The following is a 25,443-nucleotide window of genomic DNA, read 5'->3' on the forward strand; positions in this document are numbered from 1 at the left end:
TGTCTGTTTTATAGCAGATGTTTGGAACATGAATGAATCAAACTTTAAAAGGAAAAATTAATGAAAGATTTTTAACTTTAAATGTTATTATTTTAGAATTGGCAAGTTTGCAAGTTCGAATGAAATGGGTTGAAGGGCATGGTGTAGTTTTATTCATAATATTCATCTTTTTACCTGCAATGAAATTAGAAGTGTCCAAATATTTCCCAAAGACATTCTATGAGTAAACCAAGGAAATCAAGGCGGAGGTAAAGAATACGTACACCACCCATACCCGGCGTAACCTTAAACCTTATTCCTAAGTACTGGGGGGCGCGTATACTTTACCTTCGCCGGAAGTCAAATGCCAACAAGAGAGCCTCAATCTGCTAAATTTTCCTTGACTTTTCAATGGATAATATAATCTTAGATATACGATATTTGAAAAACAAAAGTAGACGAGGTAGTAATATTTGGAATTCCTTTTCATCACGGGTCTGTTTCGCTAGAATTACTCTGGGGATAATAACTACAACTAAGGAAGTGTCTAAATAAGATGATTTATAACTCTTTTGAGGAAATGGAAGGCAGGGCGTTCTGTAATGGCTCTAACGAAAGTAGCTATTTACTTGGGTTATTCAATTTGCTTCAATTGATCAATAAATTGAGTAAACCTGTCAGTAATGTACCGATAATGACTACTGGAAACAGCTGTAAGCTAAATTTGCTCCAAATTATAACAAGCAGAGTACTGGAGGAATGGCTGAAATTTCGAAATGCTTTATTTGTGCGTAAATACAATAAATAGTCTGCATCTGTCCCCTTGGAATGAAAGCAGCAATATGTTACAAAAACAAATTGTAAGGCAATGAAATGAAATATAAACATATTTGATATGAAAATTAATGAAGAATATATTGAGGCCGATACTACTGAAGTAAAATTTTCTAGTTTAAATCTAAATTTGAAAGATTGCTTTGGAAGTAAATGGATTGTAGATATTCAACAAAATTCTTCTATTCTTAAATTATGAAATAAGAAATATTAATATCGTTAGTAAGTGTGTGTTTTTTTTTAAAAATCAAATTATTCTTTCTACTATAGGCGCATGTGCCTGCAATTTTATGGGAGGCAGCTAGTCGTACATCGATCCCAGCGCTCAACTAGTACTTCTTTTATAATCCCTGAAAGGGTGAAAGGCAAAATCGGCCTCGGTGGAATTTTTAACCCAGAACGTAAAACATGCTAACAATTTCGCCAGCTAACCACATTCTTAATAATTATTATTTCGGTAATTTTTTCAGATTAACACCCGCACGATCTTCACTAGGGGGTTAGGGTTTTAGGGTCAGGGTTTAGGGTTACGGTTAAGGTGTTAGGGTTAGGGAATTCCGTCCCTAACCGTAACCCTAACCCTGACCCTAACACCCTAGTGAAGATCGTGCGGGTGTTAATCTGAAAAATTACCATTATTTCTACTGTAGGCACAAAGCCTGAAAATTTGGAAGAGGGGACTAGTTGATAACATCGATCCTGGAATTTAAACTTAGAACGTGATGCTGGAAAAAATGCCGCTAAGCATTCTGTTCAACGCGTTAACAATTCAGCCAACTCGCTGCCTTAATAAATAAATAATCAAATTGGAAGACCAGAGAAGTTGTTCAAACCTTGCCTAAGGGAGCTAACTATCATCATTTCCGGTTTACTGATTCGATCAACGCCGGTAAACATTGGATGTTTTGTGCTGACATGTCAACTACTTCGACAGAATATTTTTATAAAATGATTAACCTTATTGGCATTTACCAGGTATTTTGAACCACCTAATATCAAATGATACACACAAGGTATATATACCAAATGTTGTTTTTTTAAAATTAATTTTATCGTGGTGAGTTAATAAGATAATGGATTTAATATTAACTACGACATAGGATTATTGTTGTGGTAGTGTTTATCGTAGATGAAACATATCTTTAATTGCGCTTTTTCACGCCACGATATTATGAATTCAACTTTAGTGACGACTAAATATTTTATAACTTTAACTTTTTGATCATTTCTGTAATAATAATTATTTATAATTTCTATTTTCACTACAAGAACAAACCAAAAAAAAAAAAACCCCAAAAAATTGAAAATTTCTGTGAACAATGATGCATAGAAGTAAGGTTTCATTGATTTATGAAAACTGCATAAGAACTAGTGATGTGGATATAGTTTCTACAGATGATAATGACTTGCATTTACTCATGAAAATTCCATAGAAAACATCGAAGTCAAAAATAGGGGGCGGGGTACAATATATTTCAGTGTAAAAAAATAAAAAGTGGGTAAGAAAATAAAATATGTTACTGATTTTTACGCACAAAAGTAGGGTCATATATATATATATATGTATCCGAGATCGAATAATTAAATGAGATAAACTAGAGGCCACACAACCGAATTTGGGGAAAAATTGAGAATAGAATGGAACAACTCCAAAGCCAGACTGGATTGCTTGTAAAAGAGATTTTTAAAATTAGGTAAATTATTATAAAGCACAAACAAGGTTATATACAGGAAGGGAGTAAAATCGAATGAATTGTTTTCGTAATCCACACTGGTACTTATGTTTTTGTGAAATACGTAGGGATTTGAATGCAAAACATCAAAAGGCGAATGAAATAGCTTTCAGCAGAGTCCGAAACTGTGCCTAGTAATTTTCATGTAATTAATAAGGGGATAAATTATTTTTTCTGGGCATGTTTGTTGTATAGGTTATGCAAGTCCTTCGTTGAATTTTTTTTTTTTGTCCTTTTTTCAAAAATGGTCAGTATTAAATCCAGTTAAAGCGGCGTTCGATAAAAGCACATAATTATAACTGTAATCGAAGTAATTGAGTGGTAGTAGTCGTTTGAGCATTTCATTCCCTTAACTGGGATAAAATTCAATTAAATGTACATTGGGTCACTTGCCTACCGTTGTCATTCTTCTAACGTCTCTGGAACCTCCAGCGTTCACCTAAAGCACGTAGAGACTGAAGGAATCGTTACTTTCACCAGCATCCATGTCTGCTTGTTCCAGAACGGTCAAATTCGCAGAATCTGGAAATTGTTTAAGATTATAACAATTCTAAAGACCAACAAAAATTCAAGTGAAGTAGCATTACACTAACTCAACCTAACAGCCTGCTATGCACACCATGGAAAAATTGTAAAAAGGCTCATCCTTGACAACATTAAATCATACACCTTTCTAAATTACAACTTGGGTTGAGACCACTACGATACTGACAAACTTAACACAGAAAAATACATGTCAGATTCAACAACAGAAACCCCCCACCCACATGCATCATCCTAACTACCATCTACATCAATGGTTCTCAACCAGGATTCATGTAAGGCTTTTGGGGTTCCTTGCAAGCTAAATAGTAAAATGGGGCTCCACAGTGGTATTTTAGGGGTCCATGAAAAAATTTTGCTTCAGATGTATTTATTGCAAGAAACTGATGGGTTTCATTCCCTAACGTTTTACATATCTCAGCTTAACCTAGTTAATGTGTGAAAAACAAAATAGGAATTTTGAAATAAGTATGTCTAAAACTAGTTTTTTAACATCAAATGTCTATGGGGTACACCAGAATAAAATAGTAATCAAAGGGGTCCATTGATAAAAACTGACTGAGAACCACTGATCTACATCAACCAAGCTTTCCACTCCATTCTCTGGTAGCTGCTCATGTGAAAAATACTCAACACTTGCTTAAACAATATAAAATGCTGGTTAGCAAACTACCTGTCAGGTTGTCACAAGAACAACCCTGACTAACCCTAAAATTTAGTTTCCAAAATTTGAAATTTCACAAATATGTCCTCTCGCTCACTGTACTCCACCTGTAGTTACTCAAGCTTCCTACATCTCTACAGAATATATTGGCAGTTTCTTACTCTGATATCACACTGCTGCAAAAGCATTCTAGTACTGTTTAAATCACCTGGCTCTGCAACAATAGACTAGAAGTAGCACCTAGAAAATGTAGTGTCTCCTTTCTTATCAGCAAATATCAAATACAACCATGTATCACATTCAACAACATAAACATACCACTCACTCATAGAAGACAAAAATTCTAGCTAGGCGATACAACTCTTCCACAATGTACATAGTAAAGAAAGCAAATTCACACACAAGTATACATAGAACAATCACAAGTACCACATCTGAATAGCAGAATAAAACAATTGTAACTGAATATAAATATTATATTGTATCCATCATGGACTTTGTCAGCCGTACATCTGCCTACAATCTTCCTACAATGAACCACAAAGAACACAAGATACCATACCATACTACGTATCATAGCAGGTTATACTGAGGCCACCTGCATACACAATGAAACAAAAATACTAAAAAAAAAAAAAAAAGACATACAAGCTGAATGCAGAATGTGCATAGTTTGTTACCAAAGCAAGCTTTCCATCTCTACAGTTTGTGCCACTACATAACCTCCACCTCACAACAATCAAACACATATACAACCCAGAGCACTATACCCTTAAAGCAATATTTTTTGCCTAAACTCTGGAAAGAATAAGGAACACACATGTGCACACAGAAATAGTTGCAACATCAATAGCCATCAGGAGGGGTATAGGAGTTTGTCCAGGTACTGTACTATACACTGTTTTATGCCTATGTTGTAATGGTTTGGTGGAATATGATACTGTAGTAACGCTGTGCGCATGCGTAGTCTCACACATGCGTGGAATTCAACAACCAAGCATTCCCGCTTCTATTCTGTCTCTTTCTTGCTGGCCAGCGATTGAGCATGGACATGTTTAGCTGTCTCTCTCCATCTTTCGGACTTACGCTCGACAGCTCGCTTACATCTACATACCAACGTCCCAACAACAATGCTCACATACACAGAAGCTGTAACAACAGACAAGAGCTAAAGATGTATATATTTACCACCTGAATAAATGTTGTTTAAGTTGATAGTCTGGAGTTCAGCGTTCCGTTATATTCTTAATTTTATATAGGAAAGTCAGGTATACATCTAATGATGTATAACCCACTTTCCTATAATACTTTAGCTGTTAAAGAAAGCAGTGAGCTGTAGCACAGCTACTTAGCTTAGTTTCTGTTACTCTGGGTTTTATGCAATTAAAATCTACTTTAAATTATGTTTAAAACTTTAGTTATTATTTTTAGTTTTATTGCAATACTTTCTTTCTTCATGTGTATGGTGTTTCTTTTTGCCAGTCATAAACCCATATCAACTGTACTTGCATTGTCACTTTGTTAGATAACAGATATGTACTTTGTAATTAACAAACATACACAATCTGTGGATGTGTGTGCACAAACAACAATTGTAATGACAACATAAAAATGACAGCAATTTAAAGAATTTTCCTCATAGTTTTTAGTATCGTTTTCCTTGTTAATTATCATTTATAGAATTTCAACTATTCCCTGGATTGAGGTTATTTATATTGCATTTCCTTTTCACAGCTCTGAAGAAAATGTGATCATTTGCCTTTAATTATTCAGTGTAAGTTCCTGATCATTTTGAAATAATTATCTTCAGATTTGTTTTATGTTACATACAGGCAAATAATACTATGCACACACTATTTTATGAAAAAGAATTTCTTTACATTCAAACTTCAAATCTATTTCATTGGTATCTATCTATCTGTGTGTGTATGTGTGTAAGTATATGTGTTTGTATGTGTGTGTATATATGTATGTTTGTGTGTATATGTATGTTTGTGTGTGTATGTGTATGTATCTACCTACTTGCATGTTGGAATGGAGACAATGTAGGATGAAGAAAACATTCTAGCCTTGTTGGGGGCCAAGCAACCTCTTGAATACAAATTTCATGTTTAAAAGTCATCCAGTGCAACCTGTAAAGTGATGAACAGAGACAACATTGAGTAGAGAGCACTCATTAGTCTTACTGAAGACAAGACAACCCTTCTAGTTCTGGTGCTACGATAAAATATACCCAGTGTTCTCGGTAAAATGCTTTACAACAGGAAGAGTGTCCAGTTGTGAGAAGGAAGTCAAAAATGGAATATATGAGTGAGGTTTGGCCTTTAACTTGTCTAGGAGGGCTTAAATCCAAATAGGAACTGGCCCAGACCATAATGATTCTTCCAACCCATGCCAACATAGGATAGCAGGCATAAAATGATGATGATGTATATGCATGTACATATACATTCATACAGTTTTTGTTTTATCTTACCCTACTTCCACCACTGTGCACTGTTTTATAGAATATCATGGTAATCCTTACAAATGATTTCAGGTAAACAATCAGTTATCTGATGCTGTGTATCTGCTACAAGAAGGATGGTCAGCAGTGTAATTAAAGTGTGTCCTAACCCTGAAGAATTGTCTGTTGTCCGGGTGAACATTCCATGTCCAGTACACGGCTGCTCAAGCATCTTACCTCATGCAGGCTCTCTACGTATTCACCTTTCAAAAACCCACAGGATAACAGAGGTAAGTGAATTACTTTTATCATATTTGGACAGTTTATACATCATCATTTAACATCCGTTGTCTATGCTGGCATGGTTGGATGGTTTGACCAGGGCTGGTAAGCTGAGGGGTTGCTCCAGACTCCACTCAGATTTGCCATGGTTTCTATGACTGGATGCCCTTCCTAGCACCAACCACTCAGAGTGTACTGGCTGCTTTTACATGCCAGTTGCATGATACCAGTATCTGCCAGGACTACGATTTCACTTTGCGTAATGGGTCTTCTTTTCAAGCACAGCATATTGCCAAAGGTCTTGGTCATGTGTCATTGCCTCACTGAGGCCCAGTGCTTGAAAGGTGCTTTTTATATGCCACTGGCACTGCTGAACACGCTTCTGACTAATCATCACTTCAATGTGATGTGTGATCAGTAAGTACTACTAACCAGGCAGCTGGAAGTATACAGGTCAAAATGAAGTATCTTCTGTTTATTTACACATTATTGCCTTACTGGTACTTTGCCGGTGGCACGTGAAAAGACATTCGAGTGAGGTCGTTGCCAGTGCCGCTGGACTGGCTCCTGTGCAGGTGGCACATAAAAAACACCATTTGAGCGTAGCCATTGCCAGTACTGCCTGACTGGCCTTCATGCCGGTGGAATGTAAAAGCACCCACTACACTCTCTGAGTGGTTGGCATTAGGAAGGGTATCCAGCTGTAGAAACTCTGCCAGATCAGACTGGAGCCTGGTGCAGCCATCTGGTTCGCCAGTCCTCAGTTAAATCGTCCAACCCATCCTAGCATGGAAAGCGGACGTTAAATGATGATGATGATGATGATGATGATATATATATATATATATACTCATATATATATATATGTCTGTCTAAAAACCAGTGTTGTGTCATGTCTCCTTATGTCTTATAATCTTGCAGTTAGACAAACAGGATTCAATAAAATAGCTGTTAGGCTGAAATAGATTGGATTGGTTATATGAGTCACTAAAAACTCCTGGAAGCTTTGCCCCAGCATGAGCACAATTCAGTGACTGAAACTAGCAAATGAGTACAAGAGATTATGTCTGTGAGCAGCACAAGCTTGCACGCATGTGTCAATCTTGGCAAAATGTTACTCTTTGTCAGTAAAACATTGATTTGCATTCAGATAGAGTTAATGCTGTGTAAGTGTATATGTAGGTGTATAGATATACAGTTAAAGGCTTTGCGTATTATCAGTAATGTTACATAATCACATATAGTATAAATATAATCATCATCATCATTATGCAAGTACATCTAACAGCATAGTTCATAATGATTGAATGGAAGTTCTTGTGTTGTTGAGATCTTTTGGCAATGTGTATGTGGTCAGCTTGATTTTTCATTTCAGTAATGTTGACAGCTTCCAAATCCTGTTTCCTGACTGGGTCACCACACAGGTGGACAGTTGAAATAAATAAATAGAAAAAATTCTTTTACTTTTATAAAAAAGATTTTAAAAAGTATGGACGGCCCTGCATATGAAAAACTATGTCCCTTTACGTCCATTTATGTGGGAGCTCTGGGCAAAATGTTGTGGTTCATGACCATCCTTGGAACATAATTGATGTGTATGTAAATTTTGGAGAAAATTGGTTGAGAATTGAGGAAATGTATGTGTTAACCATTATACACACACATACTGTGATTTATATATACTAGATCAGTATGGTATTAGATTTTTGTTTACATTTCTGGATGAATCATAAAGGAAGGCAATGTTAATTTCTCTTCAGAGATCTGATAAGAATGATTTGGACAACAATTGCAGTGATAATCATTCACAAAATGTGATCAAACAATACCACTGTCCAGTACAAAGCTGTGTATACAATGTTTCATCAAAAAGGCATTTTGCATCCAAAAAGCTACTGAAGCAGGTGAGTTTATTTATAATTTTTTTTCTTAATTTTTGGAAATATTTTTTTCACTCATTCACAAATGTTTATTTATATATGATATTATTGATTAGTCCCAGATCACCTTTGATGAAGCAGATTTTAATAAAATATTCCAGCTAAGACAGTCTCATCTTATTTCTAGACAAATCTATTAAAAACTTCTTATTTCTCTAATATGGCAATTTTTTGAGATTATAAAATATGGTTTCAGTGGTATTTGGCTATTATTTCTAACTGGTCTAGTGGTTATGTAAGAGGCTCCCTTATTGGCTCATTTATATAAATATGTGAATCATATCTACATATGTATGCTTATTCTGAAAGCCTTTGCTATTCTGTTAGTATGAGGGCATTTATTTGAATATCTTACTTGTTATTTTTCAAATCACTCAACTATGAAGTTAGAGTTGGTTCTTATTTCCAGTTAGGCTAAAAATGAAACAACTGGAATTAGGTACCTTATCAAAATGCCCTGAGCAAACTTAAATGCCACAAATGAGTTACTGTAAAAAAATAATGAAAGGCATGTTGCTGTGCAGACTTGTTAAATTCATACAATATAAAGATGCAGGCTTAATAGTTGAGGAATGTGCAACATGCAAATTCTCAGTAGGTAGACCCAGGAAGACCTGGGATGAGGTAGTGAAGCACGACCTTCGAACATTAGGCCTCACTGAGGCAACGACTAGTGACTGAGACCTTTGGAAATATGCTGTGCTTGAGAAGACCCAGCAAGCCAAGTGAGACCATAACCCGTGGCCTATGCCAGTGGTGTAACCAGCCCACTTATGCGTACCTTTCCTTCATTGGACACTAAACTCTGCTTGCGAAGACCTGTTGAGTCAAGTGAAATCGAAATCAAATTCGATGACAGCACTGCAAATTCGATGGAGCCTGGTGCAGCCATCTGGCTCGCCAGTCCTCAGTCAAACCGTCCAACCCATGCCAGTATGGAAAGAGGACATTGAATGATGACGGTGACGATGACGACGACTGAGTCTTGAATAGACAAAAGGCCATAAATGTAGGTATGATAAAAGATCAATTGCATTGGTACCAGAAGGACCTATGATAAATTGACTGTAGTAAAGTTTGAATTCATAATGTAAAGAGCCATAACAAAATATTGAGTTCAAATTTTGGCACAGGGCCAGCAATATTTAGAGGAAGAGTAAGTAACTTACATCAACCCAATGTTCAACTGGTACTTATTTTGCCAACACCAAAATGATAAATGATAAAGTTGACCCCAGTGGAACTTGAACATAAAGATGGTCAAAATGTCACTAACTCCTAACCATAAAATATTGCAAGGCATTTTGTCTCACACTTTAATAATTCTGAAAATCTCCAATGCTTTCTTATGTTGGATACAATTTAAATTTTGTTAAAATCCTTAATTTATGTAAATCTGTATTAGAACATATTTAATAACTTTTGTATTTTTTTATTTTGACCAGCATTACATGAAGGTTCATGCTGACAAGAAACACAAGTGTCCAAAATGTGGTCAGGGCTTTGGATTGGATCGGGATTGTCGCCGACACTTTGCAACATGTGGCATGATCTTCCGTTGCAAGACCTGTGATTGCCCTTTCAGCAGTGCAGAGGCAACTATCAACCATTGCAATCTCAAGCAACATGAGATTCCAGCTGAATGCAAAAATATTAGGTAAATCTTTAAATTTCCTTAGCTTCTTGTTTCTCTTTCTGTCTACGGATTCTTCAGTATTTACTATGGCCTAGTGGTTAAGGTGCTGTATTTATGATTATTATGAGTTTGCGGTTTTGATTTCCAGACCGGGTGGTGTGTTATGTGCTTGAGCAAAACACTTCATTTCCCATTACTCTGTGATCACTTCAACATCTGATGCATGGCACACCATGCACCTGTGTAAGCAATGTTGATTTGATGGAGGGAGTGAGCTCATATACAGCACAAACATTTAATCACTATCAAAAAAATCATCTGTGCAGGTTGTTCAGGAAGAAATTGCAGAATTATCTTCCTTGGGCTCAAGTTTACCAAGAAGACTCACCAATAATTACAAAATGATTCTTAAAATTATTAATAACTAATTTAGTCAAATTCTACTTTCTCACCAAATTCGTTTTGCTCTATTATCTCAGTTCAGCATGGTTTCTGTAGCTGGATGCCCTTCTTCATGCCAACCACTTTACAAAATGTACTGGGTATTTTTCTGTGGTACCAACACTAGTGATGTTGCCATGTAATTTGCTAGACTAAAGAGTTCCACTCACTGATAAGGAACATAGGAGAGAGGGAGGTGGTTTTATGCAATGTGTTGAGAAGTTAAGGTATGATGGGACAGGAACAGGTTTGTTGTTGTAAGGGAAATATATAACTACTTCATATTATATGAGGTCAGGTGGAGGTAATTGAAGTGGAGATGGAAAAAGAGATGAAAATGGTGGTGACAAAGTGTCCAAGCCTACCCTTAAGGTACAAGGCGGTGAATAGAAGAGAGCATGGGGACAGAATATCAAAAATGGTAGTGGAGGGATAATGGTTCGAGAGTGTGCAAGGTGAGTTGAGAGATAGTTAGATATAGGAAGTAATGGTGAATCTACTAGTAGTAAAGGATAAACAAGGGTCGGGATGGCTGATAGGACATATGAATGGAGGACAACTGTAATAAGAATAAGGCATGAATATCAATAGAAATTGCTGAGGGAAAAGAAAGGGATGAGCAGCAGAATAATACAATAAATAGGGAAGGGTTGAGAGCTAGGGAAATGACTAAGAGTTGGATGGGTATAAGGTTGCAATCTACACTCTTGATATATTTTCCATAACTATGAATATAATCATGCAAATTTTATCCTTTGATAAATCTTATATAACCACAATTTTTATCTGGTTTTGTGTTTTTTTTTTAAATATATAATAATTCTGTAGTCTCTTTGCAAATGTTTGATTCCAGTGTTAATGTCAAAAGACGCATTGTAAACTATGCATTTAGTCTATAGTTGCATCTCTGTGTAAGTAAAATTGTCAGAACAGCACTAATTAGGTAGTTTTATAAAGTGAAGGCTTAGAATTAAGTATATCTGCTTTTGTTTTTTCAGATCAGGAAAGACAACACCTGTCAGCGTTGCTCCAACTTTTATCATCTTACATACATCACCATCTGCACCTACTTCACAGTCTGCTAAAAAGGTTACTCCAACAACTTTTACAACATCTCAGCTGAGACCTTTACTTCCCAAACCAGTTATTAAAACTACATTACTTTCAAGATCAGAGCCATTAGTTGTAAGTAGTGATGGAACAAGCAGTTTTACTCAGCTTTTAAATACAGGATTGAATAAAACTCATTTGACTGAGTCAAACAATGTATGCATTCAAACTGAGAACCCATTAGATAACACAGTGATATCCTATCCTGCTTTAGAGAGTCACCTGTACAAGAGGACCAATGACCAAACAGACAGTACTCTATTTGCAGGTATAAACCAAAAATCTGTCAAAAGATTGTCTGAAGATGCTATTTATTCATTGAACAAATTTACATCGTCCACAGGTATCCAAACTGCAGTAAGTGTACCACCTGTGAAAAAGAAATCTCTTCACAATATGGTGGGGACTCAGACAATGGGTGATTATATCCTTACAACAGCTATGTCTTCAGCACAAATACCTATCCAACAGGTCTCCCAAGCATCTCAAGCTAACTCTCATTGCAAAGTAGCAAAGAATCAAAATACAGAGTCTAGCCATACCCAAACAATGGATGTTAAATCTTCCAAGTGGAAGAAAAGGCGACACTCTTTTTCTTGGCAAGAAAATTTGGATGAAATACAAATCCATGAAAATACTCAGAATTTACTTCTTTTCAAAGACACAGGTAAATACATTTCTTATGCATTTTTGACCATAAACTCACTCTTTAACACTATATATGAGGTCACCTCTAACAATCTACAATCATACGCAAATGATAACCACCGTTCAGTTCTTTCTAAACTTCCACACCCAAGCATCATTCATATGTGACCCAGACACTTCATACCAAATCTACATTGATTTCATTAAAAGAAACCTCAAAAACGTCTTTCAGTGGTGTCATACCTCTCTTGTCACTTTTGACAGGACTAAGACACCAATCGCTACAGACATGAAGAAAGCACTGGCCACCACCCCCTTAAACATTAGAAATAGCATGCAACAAGAATCCTCAAGATCACTACAAATGCTAGGCCTCGTCATCACTGAGGATCTTTTCTGGGAAGTGCATATCCTCAACATAGCCAAACTGTGTTACAAAGACTGGCCTTCAGAACCAGAAAATACTTCATCATCCCCACCAACTACTCAAGACAAACAATGGAGTTCTGCTTCTACATCTGGGACAGTGCTACTGCTATACATGCATGTATGTGTATGCACACCACACACACACACACAACATGAACTAATTCAAAGGAAACTTCATTGGTATGAAGTTGCTCATGAACATATTCTATACTCTGGCTCACTGATGCGTTGTCTCTTCTACCTTTTCTGCTACTACTACTACTGTAGCTTTTGCTTCTTGTAGCTAACTGGTCTTGTGCCACCTTATTCAGGCACTTTTAACCCCAACATATATCCTCTTGTCTCCTGTATCATATCCTCTTCCAGGCTGTCTACTAATCATTATACCTGGACCTTCCTCCACAGAATGTTTATTCCATGAAATTCCTGCCTTGCCTTTGCTTTTGTTGCAGTTTTTTCTTGTAGTTGTTCAAGTGGAATGTTAACTGCATAAGTTTCACCAGTTTCAAAGGCTGTACAAAGGCTACAGTATTGCCCCTTCTGACCAAACCAAAAATGTTACAGAAAAAAATTTATTTTTCTGACAGCTTTACACTTCAAGAACCATACCATCTTAAATTAACATAAATAAGACTATTGCTTAATTATTATTATTATTATTGTACAAGATTATCTTGCACAAAAAGATTTTGTTATTTAATTGCTTTTAGATTTATGTATGATTTTTATTGAAGCAATTATTTGCTTTTGTTATTCAACTTGATAATTAACAACATTTATTACAAAACATCTCTTTAATTTATCCTTTTCTTTAACTTAGGTTCAACAAGTGAACTTACTGACAATCATACTCAAACAATATCACAGAGTGTACCAGCCATTTCAACCCAGACTAATATGACTTGTCTTATGAACTCTTGGCCAAATGGGAAAGTAACGTCTGATAACACCACTTCCTTCAATAGTCAACAAAGTACTGAGACCCAAACAATCAGCTCAGTCTTACAGAAGATGATGAACAAAAATGAGGACAGTTTCTATCAGTTAGCTGCTCCTTACAATGAAGAATCCAGTACAGAACAATCATCCTTTCCTCCAATTGATTCTGACAATTCAAAGGCAGCTCTACCAAACACTATCAATTCTTCACTGCAAACTAATGCTGCCATGGACTTACTCTATTCTCCATTATCAAGTGACTCTGATTCAACAATTAATAGACAAGTATCTTCTGATAATTACCAAACTTTTAATTCTGAATTAACTCCAGCTTTGGATGACAGTAATTGTGCAAGTTTGCTGAATTCCATAGCAGACCAAAATGCAAGTGATAATTACATATGTGAAAATGAAGAAATGCAATCAAATGTTGTCAACAATCAGTCTGTAGAAAGCATTAGAAATAAGAATGAGATATCTGAATCTAGTAGTGCAATCTCTTTTAGCTTTATTAATCAAAGCCTTGACACTAATGAGTGTTCCTTGAGCAGTTTTTCATCTTCAAGGCAACACCATGGTGCTTTGGCTAGTTTTTCCAATTTACAGAACATAAATCAAGAATCAGAAGATAATCAAAGAAATAATCAAGAAAATACTACTAACTTGTTGAATTCTTTGGTTGACAAAGATCCAATTTTGTACAGTAGCACTAGTTTCGCTGATATTGGGGACTCCAGTGATGCCCTAAAATATCCTCAGATGGAATCTTTTGACAATGTGCAGGCTTTTACCACATCAACAACACCTCCTTTGGATATAACTGATGCATCATTGTTATCATTTGATAAAAGACTCAACACTACTAACAGGAATAACAACACTGATAATTATCTTATTCAACCAGAATCTGCTAAGAAGAAAAATAAAATCTCTCAAAATTCAGATATAAGAAACATATCCAACAAGTCATTCTTTAATAGTTCTCTGGAGAACAGAATGACTGGAGATAACGAGACACAATCAGAGAAAATCTACTTTGATTCTACAAAGAATGCTGAGATGAACTTCCCATCTGGCGAATTCTATTTAAGCAATCCAAATGTTAGTCCAGTTCAGTGTAATCAAAGTCTTTCTGAAAAACTATTTAGCTCTGAGAAAGGTGTTGGTACAGATTCCTGCATTAACCATTACACTGATATGTCTTCAACTGCCAGCAGTTTCTACAACACAACCAATGATATTTTGAATGATGCGGAGAACAAAGATAGCTCAACGTCTATGAATGATGTGATAGAAGATGCTAGAAACAGAATTTCTATGAGTTCTCTTTCAAGTGCTGAATGTAATCCATTGATTTCTAGAGAGTTCCCACCAATGGTGGCTAACAGTGAAGTACAGACGCTTGCATTAGACAACAACATTGAAGCTCTGTTGAACAATTCTGAACACTCGCGATCCTCATCTGTCATCGACATGCACACACAAACTGTTGAAGACATATTGGACTTGTTTGGAAACAACATGGAAACCCAAACGGCTGTTGATGATACATTCTTACTTGGACTTGAATTCTCTGACATTGAAACTCAGACGACAGCTGGAGATCTTGATTCAGTAGAAAGTCGCTGTCTGATTACTGCAGGAACCCAAACAACATTTTCAAATCTCAATCTCAGTCAAGATGTCGAGTTCTCTGATATGGAAACCCAAACTGGCTTTACCATGATGGATCTGGATACTTTTCTCACTGATTCACATACACAAACAACATTTGGAGAGCTAGAAGACTTTCTCTGTGGCTTTCATTCTTAAGTGTAAACAAAAACAGCAGCTAAAATATTCTGTTTTTCGTCATTGTTGCATCTACTATTTGTTATAATATTTGAGCAGAGTGATAAAAAAATGATAGACAGAAATTACACTACAAAGTATTAAATAATTCACTGAATTAAGACAGGGTTTTGTTTTTAGAAACTACTTGTGTCTTAATTGACTGATAAATTATCAAAATACATCTTGTTTTTGTGCTAATTATAACAGAAAATAATTTTGTTTTAATTTTATTCTGTTGCATAGAGTAGTAAGGTAGCAAGGTTAAAGTGTTAGACTAAGTATTTTGTAGCTATTAATATCAGCCCTCTTTATTCTAAACTTGAATTTGACTATTTTTATTTTCCTTTTATCCCTTCAGTATCTATAAAATAAGCACAAGAAATATATAATCTTTCTCTATAATAATATGTAATTTGTTTAGATTTCTAAGAATTAATAATGCACTTAAAACAACTAATTATAGTTATGTCGGATCATGGATTTCAGAATTTCTGAACCACCATTAGCTATCCTCTTCATTTTCAAGATATAGTTTGTTTGTTTATTTATTTATTTATTTTTTAATTGTACGTTTGTTTAAACACTTGATGTTTTTTTTGTTTTTTGTTTCCATGTGATAATAATTTAAAAAACAAACACAGAAAAGGCAAAACAGAACAAATTTAGTGTTCTGATTATTGTATATTTTATTTTGCAAATTTAATGATATTGGTTTCAAGTAAAGATACATTGAACATATCAAATATGGTTTTGCTTATTACCATTCTTAATGCATCAGCATTTATCTTACATCTTATTTTGAATTTACTGAATCAACAATATCATTGTCATTGCATCTGTATTTAGTTTCTATTGGGATAGGTTTGATAGGTCTGTCATCTGGCATATCAAACCTCCTGTTTCTGCATCATCTTATTTACAGGGTTTAACATATTGAGATATGAATTCATAATTTCTTCCTATGTCTTTCTAGGTCTTTCTCTGTTGCAACCTACTTTACACTTTCTGATTACAGCTCTTTTTTATTTCACACTTGTTGTCCATTCACATCACATCTTTAACAGTACAACATACTGCATAGGTTCAAGCAGTGCTGTGTGGTTAAGAAGCTAGCTTTGCAACCAAGTGGTTTTGGGCTCAGTCTCACTGTGTGGAACTTTAGCCAAGTGTCTTTTCCTATAGCCCCAAGCCGACCAATGATTTGTGAGTGGATTTGGTTTGATGTAAACAGTGTAGAAGTTTGTCATATATGTGTGTGTGTGTGTGTGTGGTAAGAAGCTTGCTTTCCAACCACGTGGTTCCATTTCAGTCTCACTGCATGGTGCTTTGGGCAAGTGTCTTCTACTATAGCCTCAGGCTGACCAAAGCCTTGTGAGTGGATTTGGTTGACAGAAACTGAAAGAAGCATGTTGTGTATATATGTGTATGTGCTGGCATGGTTGTTACATTAGGGAATGATGCTCCTGCTTTATCAACAGTGCATAAGTGGGTATCTGAATTTAGGTGGGGAAAGAAGAGTCTTGAAGATGACCCTGGGTTTGGATGCAACTGCCATCACAAGGAAAACATTGATTGTTTTCACCAATTGGTGATGGATGACAGGTGATTGACTATAAATCAAGTAACCAATTCTATTAGCATATCCTCTGAGAGAGTTGAGATTATTCAGCACAATGAACTTGGCATGACAAAGTGGTAATACATCTGACACCTGATCAAAAGAGCACCAGGCTGATCACATCATGGGAAAAAAATCTGACATTGTTTCAGGCAGATCCAGCCAGTTTCCTTGAATGTTTCCTAAGCCAGAATGAGTGTTGGCTTCATCACTTTGAACCAGAGACAAAAAGACAATCCATGCAGTGGAAACACCCTCCTCACCTGCTCCAAAGAGGGCCAACGTTGTTTCATCTGTAGAGAAGGTGATGGCTTCAGTTTTTTGGGATGCAAAAAGCATTGTGTTTATTGACTGTCTTCAAAAGGACCACACCGTCAATGGAGAATTCTATGCCAACTTGTTGAGGCAGTTATGAAAGGTTATCAAGATCTAATACCCAGGAAAATTGATGAAAGAGGTCTTGTTTCCTTAGGACAATGCTCCAGCATATAAGTCCTTGGTTTCAAATGACTGTGACTGGTTGATAACACTCCATATTCTCCTGATTATTTTCCCATATAACTATTATCTGTTCCATAACATAAAAGACACTTAGCTAAGAAGCAGTATCACAGTGATGATGACATCACATCCACTGTTGATGACTTTTTTTTTACCACGAGATGATGAAGACGTCTTCACTGATGGGATCCAAGCACTACAACACCAACGGAAGATGTGTGTGGACTGCAGGGGTCATTATGCTGAAAAATAAACCTCATTTGGTCACATTCTATGAGGGTGTCATGGTCAGGCTATGAATATTTTAACCCACCATCACTCTGACAACCAGTGTTGGTTTGTTTATATCCCCATAACTTTGCAGTTTTTGTGGGAAAAACAGAAGGTAATGATATGGAATGTTTTATTCAATTTGTATTGGTTTTCATCATCATCATTTAACGTCCGCTTTCTATGCCAGCATGGGTTGGACGATTTGACTGAGGACTGGCAAACCAGGAGACTGCACCAGGCTCCAATCTGATCTGGCAGAGTTTCTACAGCTGGATGCCCTTCCTAACACCAACCATTTCGAGAATGTAGTGGGTGCTTTTATGTGCCGCCGGCATGAAGGCCAGTCAGGCGGTACTGGCAACGGCTATGCTCAAATGGTGTTTTTACGTGCCACCTGCACAGGAGCCAGTCCAGCAGCACTGGCAAGGACCTCGCTCAAATATTTTTTTCACATGCCGACACAAGTGCCAGTAAGGCAACGCTGGTAACGATCACGCTTGAATGGTACTTTTTACATGCCACCAGCACAGTTTTATTAAAAAGATTGCATTACTGGTTAAAAGAAGTTATTTAATTATCAGGATATTGAAGTAGTGGGGGTCAATTGGTTCAGCTAAACCCTTCGAGGAGGTGCCCCAACATGGCTACAGTTCAATGGTTGAAACAAATACAGAAAAGTAAAAGAAAATATACATTTATTTCAGTAGATTTATGCCTAGCATTTTTCCATCACCCTTGTGATCAACCTTTCATAAAAGTTAATTTGTTTTATTGGTGCTGAACACATCAAAATGTTGCAGCTCATTTTCATTTACAAAATACTATTGCTTTGGCCACTATACATTTTTCTCACTCCCTAAAGCTACAGATAAATGCCTCCCAAAAATAATGACGTTACACTCATTTGCACTTTACTTCACTGCTATTTCTATGAAAGGTGGGCAGTTGTAATAATATTGTTTTCTTTTTTTAACTGCTTTTACATTATATAGTTTAATGGTTTTACATTAAACTATATTTCTTATATATTAAAAGGCAAGTTGTCTGTCTGTCTGTGTGAACCACTTCTACTCTTACAATTTTCAACCGAATTTCACCAAATTTGACATTTATGCTCCCTTTGACTTAGGACGCTTTTACTTATATGGTTGTTAGATGTTCTCTTTCACTTGTATATTTTTTAACCACATTGGTGTCTAGAGGGCAGCTGATTTCCACAACAAAACATATCTTTTCCTTGTGGTCCAGCGCAACAATATCTGGCCAGTTGTTTTAACTTGGTGGCAGATTTAAGTTTTCAGTTCCACCAATGTTCTTTTGACCCATCAGTCTCAGTATCGTCAACTTCATATGTATGTGTGCGTGTGTGTGTGTGTTTGTACCTCCTTGTCTTCATATTGTGTAATAGTTGTAGATGAGTGTCATCATACAACTGGTGTCATTTGTTTCCAATCTTCCATGAAAACACATCTGGTCATGAGAAAAATATTACTTAGCTTGGAAACAAGTGAAGCTTGGTAAGTGGTAAAAGCATCCAGTCATAGAAAATTTGCCCCAACAAACTCTTGACCCATACAGGTGCAAAAGATGTTAAAACAATAATGATTCATTGGCAGTTTGGGAAGAAGTTTGCTGTCCAACCACATGGCTCCAGGTTCAGTCCCACGGGGTGGTACTTTAGGCAACTTTCTTCTACTATAGTCTCAGGCTGACCAAAGCCTTGTAAGTGGGTTTGGTAGATGAAAACTGAAAAAAACCTGTTGTGTGTGTATATATATATATATATATATGTGTGTGTGTGCCTTTGTGCCTGTGTTTGTTCCCCACCACCGCTTAACAACTGGTGTGGTGTGTTTACGTCCCCATAACTTAGCAGTTTGGTAAAATTGGCTGATAGAAACAAAAAAAATCAAGTACTGGTGTCACTTCATTTACTCTTTTTACTTGTTTCAGTCATTTGACTGCGGCCATGCTGGAGCACCGCCTTTAGTCAAGCAAATCGACCCCAGGACTTATTCTTTGTAAGCCTAGTACTTATTCTATCCATGTCTTTTGCCGAACCGCTAAGTTACAGGGACGTAAACACACCAGCATCGGTTGTCAAGCGATGTTGTGGGGGACAAACACAGACACAAACATATTCACACATATATATACATATATACGACGGGCTTCTTTCAGTTTCCGTCTACCAAATCCACTCACAAGGCTTTGGTCGACCCGAGGCTATTGTAGAAGACACTTGCCCAAGGTGCCACGCAGTGGGATTGAACCCGGAAAAATGTGGTTGGTAAGCAAGCTACTTACCACACAGCCACTCCTACGCCTAACTAAAAATTCTTCAAGGTAGTGCTCCAGCATGACCTCTGTTTAATGACTGAAACAAGTAAAAGATAAAAAATGAATAAAAGAACATTTTATTGTGAATGTGTGTGAGATAAACTGCATGAAAGTTTGAGTGCCGCCTGTTAACCTTGAACCTGAAATATTTTTATTCAAGTTTATCAAAGGCTCTGTTCATCAGTTGAGAAAAATTATCAGGACTGAAAGGACATATTGGATGTTGTAACCCTGGATCAATTTGATCATTTTCGGGTTTTTTTTTTCTTTTTTCTATTTGTTTCAATCATTGAATTGTAGCAATGCTGGAGAACTTCTTTGAAGGGTTTTAGTAGAACAAATCAACTCCAATACTTATTTTTTAAAGTTTTGTACTTGTTCTGTCAGTCTCTTTTGCCAAGCTATTAATTTGCAGAAGCGTAAACAAACCAACACTGGTTGCGAAGCAGTGGTATGAGGGACAAACACAGATGCAAAGACATACAGTTTCTGTCTTCCAAATTCACTCACAGGGTATTGGTCAGTCCAGGATTATAACAGAAAACACTTGCACGTGTCACACAGTGGGACTGAACCCAAATCTATGCGGTTGTAAAGCAAACCTCTTAACCACACAGCCGTGCCTGCACCTACAGATGGTCAGTGTTTGGTGAAAAAAAATAAATGGTTTCCAGCATGGCCACAGCCTTAGGAATAAAGAAAGCAGAATGGTCATAGTTGGAATATTTTTTATCAATATGTCTACTCAATCATTTCAGACCATGGACTACTACTACTACTACTACTACTACTGCTGCTACTACTACTACTACTACTACTACTACAACTTGACCCATTTCTCTGGAATCTTTAACCTCTCTAAAAACTGGAGAAATAAGTGCAGATTGTTATACCAAGTGTGTGTGTGGTAATTTGATAGGCTCTCTAATGAAATTGACTTATGAGTAGCTTGTTTAAAATAAAAGCTGAATGCTCTCTTCCCTCTCAAACACTAACACACACACACACACATACATGCACACATATATAAAGTACTAAGCAATCAGATATAAATTTTATCACTGCTCGCAAAATTGTTTGCTAACACAGATGGAGGACAATATAAATTTATATGTAAATGTTATATGAGGTCAGGCTTCATGCTTTTTATGGTGCTGGCATGGTTGTATAGTAAAGAAACTCATTTTGCAACTATGCGGTTTGGGATTCAGTCCCACTGTGCGGCACCTTGCGCAAATGTCTTCTACTATAACCCCGGGCTAATCAATGCCTTGTGAGTGAATTTCATTTGACAGTAACTGTGTGGAAATCTGTTGCATATGGGTATGTGTATGTGTGTGTATTTTTACTTTTAATTTTTCATCTAAAATTTTCACCATGCATAATCATCATCATCAACACATACTGCATATTTTCCATGGGTTTGAAGGCTTGACAGGAACTAACAAGATTAGGGGCTGCACCAGGTTCCATAATCTATTTTGGCATGGTTTCTATGCTTCTATTACCCTTTATAACACCAACCACTTAACACAGTGTACTGGGTGCTTTTTATGTGGCACCAGCACCCACACCAATGCTTTTATGTGATACCTGGGTTTTAGGATCTCAGTTCCTACATGGTGGGTGGATCTTCATGAGTACAGCAATGCATCACAAATCTGTCCTCTGTCATCTCCTTCATAAGGCTCAGCATTTTGAGATCAGCCTTCAGTACATTGTTCTATGCCTTTCACAACTTCCCTTCACTTTAAGTGATCAGCATATCAAACAAATAATATTCACTGTAAACTTTTGTTTTTGTTTTTGTCATTCATCAGTTTGCCGTGTGTGAGAGAGAATCATGATGTCATAGGAGAGAAATATGTCTACATGGATGATGGTTCACTTGCATTTAATGAGGCTGCAGAGAGAGACTTGGAGATGCCACTATGGAAGATTGCTAAATGAAGAGAATAAATGGGAGAAAGAGAGTCTGCCAAATGTCGACCCAACAGAGGGACCAGCTATCCAAGTTGACAGTACCTTGGTAGATAAAACAATTAAGGGTATGAAGACAAGGAAAGGCCCTGGCCCATCAGGAATCACTGCAGAAATGCTTTAAAATATCTAGCGGTGTAGGCTATAGTCTAGTCAACCAGGTGATACATGAAGGAGTCATATCCAATGAATGGTGTAGCAGCACCATAGTCAACTGCTACAAAGGTAAAGGTGACGCATTAGATAGGAATAATTACAGAGGTATCAAATTGTTGGATCAGGTGATGAAAGTCACGGAAAGGGTCATAGCCCAACTAATTAGGGAGAGAGTCAGTTTAGATGAGATGCAGTTTGGGTTTTTGCCAGGGAGAAGCACCACTGATGCTATATTTCTGGTAAGACAGCTACAGGAGAAATTCCTGACCAAAGATAAACCTCTGTACTTGGCTTTCATTGACATGGAGAAAGCCTTAGACAGGGTCCCTCGATCCCTTATCTGGTGGTCAATGTGGAAACTAGGGATAGTTGAGTGGTTAGTGAGAGTTGTACAAGCCATGTACAGGGATGCTGTCAGTAAAAATGAGGGTTGTCAACAAGTATAGGGAAGAATTCCAGGTAGGTGTAGGGGTCCACTAAGGATCAGTCCTCAGCCCCCTCTTATTCATCATAGTCCTCCAGGCAATAACAGAGGAATTCAAGACAGGATACTTCTGGGAGCTTCTCTGTGCTGATGACCATGCTCTAATAGCTGAGTCACTACCAGAACTAGAGAAGCTTCAGGTGTGGAAGCAAGGTCTTCTCTTCCTGTACTTCAGATTTAAAGAAGGAACATTGTCCAAACCATTGATTTATCTTCTTTCTTGTCTTTCACATCATCATCATCATCGTCGTTTAATGTCCGCTTTCCATGCTAGCATGGGTTGGACGATTTGACTGAGGACTGGTGAAACCAGATGGCTACACCAGGCTCCAATCTGATTTGGCAGAGTTTCTACAGCTGGATGCCCTTCCTAACGCCAACCACTCAGAGAGTATTCTTTTCTACTCTTGGCACAAGGCCTGAAATTTTTGGGGAGGGAGCCAGTCGATTAGATTGATCCCAGTATGCAACTGGTACTTAATTTATTGACCCAGAAAGGATGAAAGGCAAAGTCGAACTCAGCAGAATTTGAACTCAAAACATAAAGACAGACGAAATATCACTAAGCATTTTGCCGGGCATGCTAACGTTTCTGCCAGCTTGCCACCCTAAATAATCTTTCCTACTCTAGGCACAAAATCCGAAATTTTTTTTGGGGGGGGGGGCATATAAGTATACGCACCACAGAAAAACAATGTACTAAACAGAGTAGGAGACATGTGGGAGGGACAGTTGTTGAAGAGGTCACAGGACGTGTGACGAAAGATTTCAGACAAAGGACGCTAAAACAAGAATAATAATAAAGCTGAAGTGAAGAAGTATATAGTGAGTTAATTGCCAAAAATATGACCATCTCCAAATAACAATAATGACCTTATTTCATGTGGTAAGAGACGTTGTTGTTTGTTAGATCTTATTCAGTCCTAGGGTTGTAGGTTTATGGTCAAGTGTATTCCAGCCATGACATCGTATTTGTGTACTTAAGACTACGTTCTCCTATGGGTACTTTCTTTTTTAAGTCGTAGAGTGTAATTTAAGGGAGATTTCTGTCGAGCGACTGCATCAACGCTTCTTTGTTGGCTCATAGTAACTATGTGTATAAATATATATGGTGTCTACAATATTCCAAGTGTGTTAGGGCATAACTGCAGTTCGTATAATTAGCAGCTATTCAGTGCTGTAAAATATGTCTATTTTTAACAGGAACCCCAAGCCTTTCTAGTGTAGAGGAATCGCTAGCATTTAAGTTGTGTATATGTTTTAAATGAATTGTTCATACGTAGAAGTGTACCATGTGTGGGCTCGTGTTATCATGCCAGTGTTAATAAGAAAAGGTCAAGTTATTAAGATATGGCCATGAAAATTATACATGCGTGTGCTCAGAATATAAATGAACGTTGTAGAATTGCGTAATCTGAATTTTGAAGATAATGTGGCCAAAGGTAACCATATTAAGTCACTACATAGGTTGGTTATGTAGAGAAAAAGAGTTGTGTATTAGGCAACTGGACATCTTAGTGACACAGTGCAAATTTCATTATCTTTCACTTCAATGGGACATCCTGCTATGAAGTTTCTGAGCTCGGTTGTTGTTTAATCCTAGTCAGCTCTGATCAAGCAGGACTGTCTATTTTTTACCTTCTCAAACACAGCGTATGGACGTAAAACGAATAAAATATATTAAGGACTACATCATTTAATGTGTCCTTCTTTCTTTAAAACAGTATAGTGATTCAAGGGAGGGCTTGGCTGCTGCTTTTAGCATGCCGAGCAACCACGTAAAAGCTCCCGTGTTGGCTCGCAATTAAAATCCTATTGTTGGTTTTACCTTTCATCTCACTAAAAGCAATCGCGTTATAAATTATGAGTCTGACTTTATTGACTAGACCCACCTCTTAGACATTCCTTCTACAAACCCATAGACTTAGCCAATAAGTAATTGGCAAGGAACATAAAATATTTTGCTGTCTTTGTGCATAGTTATTATTATGCTTTCTTGATTATTGCAGATTAGTATTAGAGGGATGGATTGGCAAACCCGTTAGAGCGTTGGACAATAAGCTTTTTACCATCTGAGCTCAAATCCTGCTAAAGTCAACTTTACTTTCAACATCCCAGGCTCGATAAAATAAGTATCGGGAATTTAGTCGATATAATTGACTCCAAAAGTTAGGACTTAGTGTCGCTGTTAGAAATCAGTATTTTTGGTCAACTTGACCTCGCAAATAGTGGAATAGTATGTTATATTTTCTCTCTCTATCTCTCTCTCTCATTCTCTCTTTCTTTTTCTCCCATTTTCATTGATATATGTATGTACAAATAAGTGGAGATAATTAATTACAACTTATATCCACTGATTTTTAAAATTATTATTACAATTGTTGTCTTATCCAATTTTGATACCGTAAACAATTTTTAAAGAACTAATTCGTTAAGCAACTATTTTTTCGGGTTAACGAAGTAGCTTCTAAATTGTCGTTCAACTTGCTAGAAATAACAACCAAATCCCTCTCAAACCATACACTACTTTCTTAAATTCAGAATAAACACATTAGATAAGGACTCGACGGTTTTGACTAGTCAAAGATCTACTCAATCAAAACTGACCCGATAGGAAACATTCTGTTTTTATTT

At 36.8% G+C, this 25,443-nt stretch overlaps 1 protein-coding gene across 4 annotated transcripts in view; it reads left to right on the top strand.

The window, feature by feature from the left end:
- LOC106883165 (ATM interactor) overlaps positions 1 to 16,200 on the top strand; it is an 18,463-nt gene extending 2,263 nt beyond the window's left edge. Inside the window, exons 1-7 of one of the 4 annotated variants that reach the window (XM_014934093.2) lie at positions 1,497 to 1,826; positions 5,488 to 5,527; positions 6,293 to 6,489; positions 8,242 to 8,385; positions 9,867 to 10,078; positions 11,497 to 12,275; positions 13,506 to 16,200. In XM_014934093.2, the coding sequence (XP_014789579.1) occupies positions 6,337 to 6,489; positions 8,242 to 8,385; positions 9,867 to 10,078; positions 11,497 to 12,275; positions 13,506 to 15,436 (3,219 nt within the window). In that variant the 5' untranslated portion in view covers positions 1,497 to 1,826; positions 5,488 to 5,527; positions 6,293 to 6,336 and the 3' untranslated portion in view covers positions 15,437 to 16,200. Of the gene's footprint in view, positions 1 to 1,496; positions 1,827 to 5,487; positions 5,528 to 6,292; positions 6,490 to 8,241; positions 8,386 to 9,866; positions 10,079 to 11,496; positions 12,276 to 13,505 lie in introns of those variants that run through there. The other 3 variants (XM_014934099.2, XM_014934085.2, XM_014934106.2) reach the window with 3 other exon arrangements.
- Positions 16,201 to 25,443: the final 9,243 nt, after the last annotated feature.

This window comes from Octopus bimaculoides, chromosome 1 (genome assembly GCF_001194135.2).
Source record: "Octopus bimaculoides isolate UCB-OBI-ISO-001 chromosome 1, ASM119413v2, whole genome shotgun sequence".
In the NCBI taxonomy this organism is placed as follows: Eukaryota; Metazoa; Mollusca; class Cephalopoda; order Octopoda; family Octopodidae; genus Octopus; species Octopus bimaculoides.